Raw genomic sequence first — 10,408 nt, 5'->3', positions numbered from 1 at the left:
TCCTATCGTCGCCATTCCTCTATTCTCCCTTATTTTTCCTCGTAGTATCACCGTTCCGCTTTCCCTCCCTCTATCCCCTACCTAGGACGGTGATACTCCCCCGGCTGTGTCCAGGGTCCTGCTCCATCTAATATCTCCTCCCAGGTCCATCTCCCCATTAAGCGCTGTTCCTTCTTTTCAACGCTGCTTGGTCCTGGTTTGGTGGGTTATTCTGTCGCGTCCGTCATAATGAGGAGACCAAGGTGAAGCGTGTTATGAATAAATTCTTCTTTAATAAACAAATAAACACTAAACAAACTAACAAAGAAACAAGACGACCCTGACGCTATAATACACGAGTGTTGACAGGCAACTACACGTAGACAATAACCCACAAAACCAACATGGAACATGGCAACCTAAATAGGATCCCCAATCAGAGACAACTATAAACAGCTGCCTCTGATTGGGAACCAATTCAGGCCACCATAGACCTATATATACCTAGACAAAGCCCACCCATAGATGTACAAAAACCCTAGACAAGGCAAAAACACCCAGACCTAACCAAAATAATAAAGAAAACAAAGATAACTAAGGTCAGGTATGCTAAATGGCATATATATATATATATATATATATAATGGCATATATATAGGTCAGGGCGTGCCAGTCTGAGTGTTGGAGTGTGCCCCTGGCTATCTGTAAATAATGTCTGAGTGTTGGAGTCTGCCCCTGGCTATCTGTAAATAATGTCTGAGTGTTGGAGTCTGCCCCTGGCTATCTGTAAATAATGTCTGAGTGTTGGAGTGTGCCCCTGGTTATCTGTAAATTGTCTGAGTAACTAACTACACTAACTTCACTTCCCTAAAAAATGCCTTATTCATACATTGCCCTCTTGTGGTGCTTTCATGTCAGTACATGTATCTTAAAAATGTCAGTGCATTTTCATAGATAGAATTTCAATAAAAATTGAAAAAGTTGATTTTTAATCATGTATAAAGTTAGTTACATCATTGTCACATCCATCTTTGAACAGTTTTGGCACTGACAAAGCTTCTGCCAAATGTGCTACTTTTGAAAAACATTTGATCTTCAAAGTTGCTTGGCATCAAGGTACAGTATCGTCATTTATTTGACTAAGAGGGAATTTCACTACAGTTAAGACATTGCACTTGGGTTTAATACTGTGCATTCAAAAAGCACAATATAATGCTAGAAATAAATTAGGAAAACTGTCCATATAAATTGTACAAATAATAGAATTTGTACACAGAAAAAATACAACACAAACCAATATAGATGAGCTCAGTCAGAATGTAACTTGATTGTCGTGGCAAGTGACACCATCAATGATATATGGTTTGCAGGCTTCTCTCTGGACTGTTGATCCGGTGTAAGTCTACCATGAGGTCAGGCCTAGAGAGACACTGCTCCTAACATATTACCACACAGAATGAATAGAATGTGATATAAAAGAGAATGGTTTCCTCCAGTATTTCTGTTTTCTGACGCCCAGTGTCTAGATGTACAGCGAGGGTCACTCACCTTGGCCCTGGAGTGCTCTGCAGTGCACAATGGCACAGTTGGGGTCAATTCCTATTGATATATGTATATATATATATATATTTATTTAATTTTTTCAATGACGTCTTAATAAACTGAAAAGTAGAAGCTTATTTATTTAATTAATTTTAAATTCAATTCACTACCTGAATTTACTGGCTTCAATAGGAATTGACCCCAACTGTGCTATATATATATATATATATATATATTATATATATATTATCCATAATTGAAATGTAATTTCAGTTTACTTCCTGAATTGAATGCCTTCAATTTGAAATTGACCCCAACCCTTGAAGGTGTCTGACAGTATAGGAGTGTCCTTCCATGAACGCTGCCATTCCTAACATGCATCACTTGATTTGAACACAAACAATCCCACACACACTTTGAAATCAGTTCTTGGGGCACTTGACCAAGTCTATACAGCCTCCGCCAGCATCACTGCTGTCTGTATATTCAGTCACTCCCAGTGATTATGGACCGACGTACCAAATACAACATGGCCAATTATACAGTGAGAAATGAAGTGTCGCTGATGAATGGCACAGTCAGCAGTGACACCATAACCAGTAACCCTTTTCACACTACCGAGTCAAACCAAACACTACCTGCCTGGTTATGCATCCAGGGTTGTTTTTGGAACCGTGCTGTAAAAGAACAGCGTGAAAAGAGCATATCCAAGTCAGAGCAGTCAGGATGGGGTTGGCCGTGCAGTGTGAATCAGGCGTGAACACACATGGTTGAACTACAGCTCATCTTTATATGACGTCTGCAGCATGTCGGGTTGGGGAGCCCCCTTCAGCGTCTTGTGGGAGCCCCTCCAGTCTGTCCGCACGTTGTCGTCGTCCCACAGCGTGGAGGTCTCTGTGTCGCTCACCCACTTGGGGTCCCCGGCGTATTGGGCTGGTTGCACCAGTAGGGGGCGTGTGGAGAACGCCTGCAGGTTACGGTTAGGATAGTGGGACTTGTAGTTCTCACTGTTGACCAACAGGACAGGGAGGTTAGAGATACAACGCCTGCAGGTTACGGTTAGGATAGTGGGACTTGTAGTTCTCACTGTTGACCAACAGGACAGGGAGGTTAGAGATACAACGCCTGCAGGTTACGGTTAGGATAGTGGGACTTGTAGTTCTCACTGTTGACCAACAGGACAGGGAGGTTAGAGATACAACGCCTGCAGGTTACGGTTAGGATAGTGGGACTTGTAGTTCTCACTGTTGACCAACAGGACAGGGAGGTTAGAGATACAACGCCTGCAGGTTACGGTTAGGATAGTGGGACTTGTAGTTCTCACTGTTGACCAACAGGACAGGGAGGTTAGAGATACATTGGTCACAGGACGATGACAACATTACGTCTGCCACACTTCATCATACAGTTACATGATACAGTGTTATGGTGGGCAACAATACACAGATAAAATGTTATCCTATGAAAGGTAACAGTTTTAAAATGTACTGGTCATTTCGAAACATTACAAAGAGAGATGAAATGACATGAAATATATTTTGTGGAAACAAGGTTATAATATAAGTACTGGGAATACATTTGTGGGTTGGACAACTCTTGGAAAGAATGAATCAGTTAGTCAGAAGACCCAGAATTAACTCCAAGCATATTGAAGCAGAACCACACAGGGAAGATGATGGGAAGGGGGAAGGGGGACAAGGACTAGGGATGATGGCAGCTGGCCAGGTTTCCGCACATGACAGAACACTAAGGCATTCTCAACGGAACACAGAACACACAGGAATTCTCAACAGAACGCAAAGGCATTCTAACAGACTTCTGGATGCATTCCTGGTTCCCATTGGCTCAGAGAGGCTCTGGGTTCTATTAGCTTGGTCTGGCAGACACATGTCATGCAGCCAGAGAGAGAGACAGGGAGTTGACCACATGAACCTGGAATGCTACAACAAGCCAAGTCAGTCAGCAGAGACTAAAACTAACATGAAGCAAAGTACAAAACATTTGGACTTCTTGACATAACTAAAATGTGAATGCGTTTCAAATTAGAGGGAACATTTTAATTGGGGCAAGCTATTTTAAAAGCAGGCTTTTAAGAGTTGAGCTAAGAATGTGTTCACAGGAAGGTGAACATCAATGGGAGGCTATAGATGTGAAACCATCGGCTGGTGATCGTAACAGTGGTTTTCAAATCTGTCCATTCCAAAGCTACATTTATGCTTAACGTTTATCCAAAACTGCAGCTAATTAGTTGTCGCTATAGGTTGTCGCTATAGTTTGTCGCTATAGGTTGTCGCTATAGGTTGTCGCTATAGGTTGTTAAATATAATATATAATATATGCCATTTAGCAGACACTTTTATCCAAAGCGACTTACAGTCATGTGTGCATACATTCTACGTATGGGTGGTCCCGGGAATCAAACCCACTACCCTGGCGTTACAAGCGCCATGCTCTACCAACTGAGCTATAGGTTGTTGCTATACGTTGTTGCTATAGGTTGTTGCTATAGGTTGTTGCTATAGGTTGTCGCTATAGGTTGTCGCTATAGGTTGTCACTATAGGTTGTCGCTATAGGTTGTCGCTATAGGTTGTCGCTATAGGTTGTCGCTATAGGTTGTCGCTATAGGTTGTCGCTATAGGTTGTCGCTATAGGTTGTCGCTATAGGTTGTTGCTATAGGTTGTTGCTATAGGTTGTTACTATAGGTTGTTGCTATATGTTGTCGCTATAGGTTGTCGCTATAGGTTGTCACTATAGGTTGTCGCTATAGGTTGTTGCTATAGGTTGTTGCTATTGTTGCAGTTCAATGCTGGTTGTCAAGGTTGTCGCTATAGGTTGTTGCTATAGCTTTGGCAGTTCAATGCTGGCAAAGGGTCAGAACAAGTTACACAAGATGAAATGCTATTTTTAATGGCACAAAGCAGAGTTGCCTGACAGCTTTGTAGCACTAAAATCATATTAAGTTCCATTGGCAATGGATGAAGGATGGTCCTAGTAAAACTAATCTTTCAGGGACGATCCCAGGGTGGTACTGGACTATCTTGGAGCTGATTCTTGAGAACTTATGACACTACTTTTCAAAGACAATTTGGCTACTTCGTTTCACCAGCTCTCTCCCCTATGGAGCATTGTTGTCAGACTTACGTACCAACTGGCTTTGAACCTGGATCTCCTGCACATTACAAACCTGTCTGGTGTCCCAGGTCTAAATCAGTCCCTGATTAGAGGGCAATAATGAAAAAATGCAGTGGAACTGGCTTCGAGGTCCAGAGTTGAGTGTGAGGGGAATAGGCATTAGCACAGGGCGAGCTAACATAATTCTTCAGGTTTCAGTTCCAACTACTTGGTGTGTCTGGTCTCAGTGATCTGAGAACATCTTAAGAATGGCTAAATAAATACAATAATAAATATATATTTTTTAAACAGTTGAGGTACTTACTTGGTGTGTTTGTCGTACATGATGGGTAAGAATTCGTCGACGGGCAGCATCTTGGAGAGGGGTTCAGCGTTGAGAAGTTTCTGGGCACCCTGGAGAGAGATGGCATAGGACAGGGTCCAGTAGGAATAGTCTGCTACCACCAGGTTCCTCACGTTTTCCACCACCTCCTCATCACCTGGCTTCACCTGCTTACGGCCCAGGTAACTGGGGACAAAGGAGAGACAGGGTTAGTTAGTCAGAGGACAACACATTCTCCACCACCTCCTCCTCACCTCCTGGCTTCACCTGCTTACGGCCCAGGAAACTGGGGACAGAGGACAGACAGAGTTAGTCAGAGTACTGGACAGAGGAGAGAGAGAGACAGGGTTAGTCAGAGTACTGGACAGAGGAGAGAGAAAGACAGGGTTAGTCAGAGTACTGGACAGAGGAGAGAGAAAGACAGGGTTAGTCAGAGTACTGGACAGAGGAGAGAGAGAGACAGGGTTAGTCAGAGTACTGGACAGAGGAGAGAGAGACAGGGTCAGTCAGTGCACTGGACAGAGGAGAGACAGACAGGGTTAGTCAGAGTACTGGACAGAGGAGAGAGAGAGACAGGGTTAGTCAGAGTACTGGACAGAGGAGAGAGAAAGACAGGGTTAGTCAGAGTACTGGACAAAGGAGAGAGAGAGACAGGGTTAGTCAGAGTACTGGACAGAGGAGAGAGAGACAGGGTCAGTCAGTGCACTGGACAGAGGAGAGACAGACAGGGTTAGTCAGAGTACTGGACAGAGGAGAGAGAGAGACAGGGTTAGTCAGAGTACTGGACAGAGGAGAGAGAAAGACAGGGTTAGTCAGAGTACTGGACAGAGGAGAGAGAAAGACAGGGTTAGTCAGAGTACTGGACAGAGGAGAGAGAGAGACAGGGTTAGTCAGAGTACTGGACAGAGGAGAGAGAGACAGGGTCAGTCAGTGCACTGAACAGAGGAGAGACAGACAGGGTTAGTCAGAGTACTGGACAGAGGACAGACAGGGTCAGTCAGAGTACTGGACAGAGGAGAGAGAGAGACAGGGTTAGTGACAGTAGTGGACAGGGAAGAGAGAGAGACAGGGTTAGTCAGAGTACTGGACAGGGGAGAGAGAGAGAGAGACAGGGTTAGTCAGAGTAGTAGACAGGGGAGGGAGAGAGAGAGACAGGGTTAGTCAGAGTACTGGACAGAGGAGAGAGAGAGACAGGGTTAGTCAGAGTACTGGACAGGGGAGGGGGAGAGACAGGGTTAGTCAGAATACTGGACAGGGGAGAGAGAGAGACAGGGTTAGTCAGAGTACTGAACAGAGGAGAGAGAGAGACAGGGTTAGTCAAAGTAGTGGACAGAGGGGAGAGAGAGACAGGATTAGTCAGAGTAGTGGACAGGGGAGGGAGGGAGACAGGGTTAGTCAGAGTACTGGACAGAGGAGAGGGAGACAGGGTTAGTCAGAGTATTGAACAGAGGAGAGAGAGAGAGACAGGGTTAGTCAGAGTAGTGGACAGAGGGGAGAGAGAGACAGGGTTAGTCAGAGTAGTGGACAGGGGAGGGAGGGAGACAGGGTAAGTCAGAGAAGTGGACAGGGGAGATAGGGAGACATGGTTAGTCAGTGTACTGGACAGAGGACAGACAGGGTTAGTCAGAGCACTGAACAGAGGAGAGACAGACAGGGTTAGTCAGAGTACTGGACAGAGTAGAGAGAGAGACAGGGTTAGTCAGAGTAATGGACAGGGGAGGGGGGGAAGAGACAGGGTAAGTCAGAGTAGTGGACAGGGGAGAGAGAGAGACAGGGTTAGTCAGAGTACTGAACAGAGGAGAGAGAGAGACAGGGTTAGTCAGAGTACTGAACAGAGGAGAGAGAGAGACAGGGTTAGTCAGAGTACTGAACATTGGAGAGAGAGAGACAGGGTCAGTCAGAGTAGTGGACAGAGGAGAGAGAGAGAGACAGGGTTAGTCAGAGTAGTGGACAGGGGAAGGAGAGAGAGACAAGGTTAGTCAGTCAGAGTAGTGGACAGGGGAGGGAGGGAGAGAGACAGGGTTAGTCAGAGTAGTGGACAGGGGAGCGAGAGAGACAGGGTTAGTCAGAGTAGTGGACAGGGGAAGGAGAGAGAGACAGGGTTAGTCAGTCAGAGTAGTGGACAGGTGAGAGAGAGAGACAGGGTTAGTCAGAGTAGTGGACAGGGGAAGGAGAGAGAGACAGGGTTAGTCAGTCAGAGTACTGGACAGAGGAGAGAGAGAGAGAGAGAGAGAGAGAGAGAGAGAGAGAGAGAGAGAGAGAGAGAGAGAGAGAGAGAGAGAGAGAGAGAGAGAGAGAGAGAGAGAGAGAGAGAGAGAGAGAGACAGGGTTAGTCAGTCAGAGTACTGGACAGGGGAGGGAGAGAGAGAGACAGGGTTAGTCAGTCAGAGTACTGGACAGGGGAGGGAGAGAAAGACAGGGTTAGTCAGTCAGAGTACTGGACAGGGGAGAGAGAGAAAGACAGGGTTAGTCAGTCAGAGTACTGGACAGGGGAGGGAGAGAGAGAGACAGGGTTAGTCAGTCAGAGTACTGGACAGGGGAGGGAGAGAAAGACAGGGTTAGTCAGTCAGAGTACTGGACAGGGGAGGGAGAGAGAGAGACAGGGTTAGTCAGTCAGAGTACTGGACAGAGGAGAGAGAGAAAGACAGGGTTAGTCAGTCAGAGTAGTGGACAGGGGAGGGAGGGAGAGAGACAGTGTTAGTCGTTCAGACTAACCCCACCCAGTACGACTTTACATGTTGTACAATATCTGTGGAATAATGCTCTTGAAATAGGCTCCCCGATCCTACTCTACTCTCCCTCCTAATTCACCTTCTCCTTCGCCTTCTCCTCCTCCCCCATCCTCTTCCACCTTCTCTTCCTCCCCCTCCTCCTCCTCCTCCCTCTCCTCCATCTCCTCCTCCACCTCCCCCTCTCCTCCACCTTCTCCTCCATCTCCCTTCTCCTCCCCCCTCCTCATTCTCCCCCTCCTCCTCACTCCCTCCTCACCCAGATTAGTTTATCATACAAAATGAGTCCAGGGCAGCTAGGCCCTTTCCTCTTCATGGCAACACGGGTAGGCAATAGTCATCTGGTCACCAGGGTGACCGTTTGTGACAGTGACTCACATGATGTCCCAGTCCAGTTCCACCATCTCCACCTCCTCCATCAGACGAAGTACACGCCGCTTGAAGTTGGCCTGGAAACGCACGTCATCCTCGAAGATCAGCGCCTTGTCCATCTGCTGGTCTACCATCTGAGAGGGGTGGAACATGTAGTTTAAATTAGCTCTAATCACAGACCACAGAGGCATTTCGACTTTACTGAACGAGCCAATTAAGCTCCTACTGACATCGCCCTCCAGGTCCCATGTCCCAAGATGTGTGTGTGTGTGTGTGTGTGTGTGTGTGTGTGTGTGTGTGTGTGTGTGTGTGTGTGTGTGTGTGTGTGTGTGTGTGTGTGTGTGTGTGTGTGTGTGTGTGTGTGTGTGTGTGTGTGTGTGTCCTAGTCTGTGTGTGTGTGTGTGTGTGTGTGTGTCCTAGTCTGTGTGTGTGTGTGTGTGTGTGTGTGTGTGTCCTAGTCTGTGTGTGTGTGTGTGTGTGTGTGTGTGTGTGTGTGTGTGTGTGTGTGTGTGTGTGTGTGTGTGTGTGTGTGTGTGTGTGTGTGTGTGTGTGTGTGTGTGTGTGTGTGTGTGTGTGTGTGTCCTAGTCTGTGTGTGTGTGTGTGTGTGTCCGTGTCTGTGTGTCCGTGTCTGTGTGTGTGTCTGTCTGTGTCTGTGTGTGTGTGTGTCTGTGCTCCTCACCTCCTTCCAGATATAGTAATGACTCAGGAAGCATCCCACCTCTCCTTTTGTCAGGGTACGGCGAGAGAACGGGTCATAGTAACCAGGCAGTATGTCCACTCCCAGAATCTTTATATCACTGCTGTTCAGAGCTCTGCAGGACACACACAGACATCATAGTCTCCGACTCTCTCTAAACCTCCCTCAGAGCCACAGCTATGCCAAGCATTGTATCCTCACCTAGCCTGGATATCCAGACTGAATTCAACTCTGTTTAGTGAAACGTAGCATAATTGAGTCAGGATTCGCAGGCTAATTCTCACCCTCCATCGATGGCGTCCACCACCTTGACATCTATCTCTAGCTCATTGAGAGAATACAGCATCCTGTCTCTACGGTCCTGGCGACGACGCAGGTTGATCAGGTACACCTACAACACGGAACAGCCAGGGTCAGAGGTCAGGGGTTAACTCAGAGACACAGTGATCCATAGATTGTGTGTGTATATCAGAGGGGTTGGGTCAAAAGTAGAAGACAAATGTCTATCCTGTATGAACTAATAAAGTATATCTTATCTTATATTGAGTGTGAGAGATCATACTACCATTATAAACTGGGTGTGGTTCGAGCACTGAATGCTGATTGGCTGACAGCCGTGATATATCAGACCGTATACAACACCCCGTCGGGCATCATCTATGTATAGTCATTTTACCCCTACCTACTGTACATGTACAAATTACCCCAACTAACCTGTACCCCCGCACATTGACTCGGTACCGGTACCCGCTGTATATATCCAAATTATTGTTATTTTATTACGTAACTACTTATTACATTTTTTACTTTAGTTTATTTAGTAAATATTTTACTAACTCTATTTTATTTTTTTAACTGCATTATTGGTAAAGGGCTTGTAAGTAATCACTTCACGGTAAGGTCTATACTTCACGGTAAGGTCTATACTTCACGGTAAGGTCTATACTTCACGGTAAGGTCTATACTTCACGGTAAGGTCTATACTTCACGGTAAGGTCTATACTTCATGGTAAGGTCTATGCTTCACGGTAAGGTCTATACTTCACGGCAAGGTCTATGCTTCACGGTAAGGTCTATACTTCACGGTAAGGTCTATACTTCACGGTAAGGTCTATACTTCACGGTAAGGTCTATACTTCACGGTAAGGTCTATACCTGTTTTCGCGCGTGTGACAAATAAAATGTTTTTTGATGTAAATAGTCTACAGCAGTGTTCCAAGCCACTGCTAATGATTTAATCTATTCAGGTATGTGATGAGGAGTTTGGGCTCCTGGCCTTTGTCTCACCTCATCGAAGCCCATGAGGTCTCTCTGTTTGGGGAAGAGGCTCACGTATTTGGAGGGGGCCATGGGGGGGCCATCGACTGGGGGAAGAACATAGAGACGTGTTATTTTTACCGTTATTACCTAGTTATTACACATCTATTACTGTTAGACACCGATTCTTAAATAACTTTAGAATGATGTAAAAAACGACCAAATAAGGTTTCTTACTGGTGGCCTCCAGGATGAGATGACTAAAGCTGATGCTGTCGTCCTCTATGGTGTGGTGAGGCTTGGCTGGGACGTTCAGGTAACCATACCTCACCTTGTTACACAGGTACATCTGCACCTCTGAAAACAATAAACTCT

The 10,408-nt window shown here is 45.9% G+C and overlaps 1 protein-coding gene across 2 annotated transcripts in view; it reads right to left on the bottom strand.

Annotated features, from left to right (window-relative positions):
• Nucleotides 1-246: 246 nt before the first annotated feature.
• Nucleotides 247-10,408, bottom strand: part of LOC123999590 (procollagen galactosyltransferase 2-like) — a 30,675-nt gene continuing 20,513 nt past the window's right edge. The window contains exons 6-12 of one of the 2 annotated variants that reach the window (XM_046305500.1): nt 10,271-10,390; nt 10,064-10,140; nt 9,061-9,167; nt 8,759-8,891; nt 8,085-8,212; nt 4,960-5,163; nt 247-2,528 (exon numbers count right to left, since the gene is read on the bottom strand). In XM_046305500.1, the coding sequence (XP_046161456.1) occupies nt 2,297-2,528; nt 4,960-5,163; nt 8,085-8,212; nt 8,759-8,891; nt 9,061-9,167; nt 10,064-10,140; nt 10,271-10,390 (1,001 nt within the window). In that variant the 3' untranslated portion in view covers nt 247-2,296. Of the gene's footprint in view, nt 2,529-2,567; nt 2,845-4,959; nt 5,164-8,084; nt 8,213-8,758; nt 8,892-9,060; nt 9,168-10,063; nt 10,141-10,270; nt 10,391-10,408 lie in introns of those variants that run through there. The other variant, XM_046305501.1, reaches the window with a different exon arrangement.

This window comes from Oncorhynchus gorbuscha, linkage group LG16, assembly GCF_021184085.1.
Source record: "Oncorhynchus gorbuscha isolate QuinsamMale2020 ecotype Even-year linkage group LG16, OgorEven_v1.0, whole genome shotgun sequence".
Taxonomy (NCBI): Eukaryota; Metazoa; Chordata; class Actinopteri; order Salmoniformes; family Salmonidae; genus Oncorhynchus; species Oncorhynchus gorbuscha.
The sequence above is the reverse complement of the archived record's forward strand: the minus strand, read 5'-3'. Positions and strand labels throughout refer to the sequence as shown.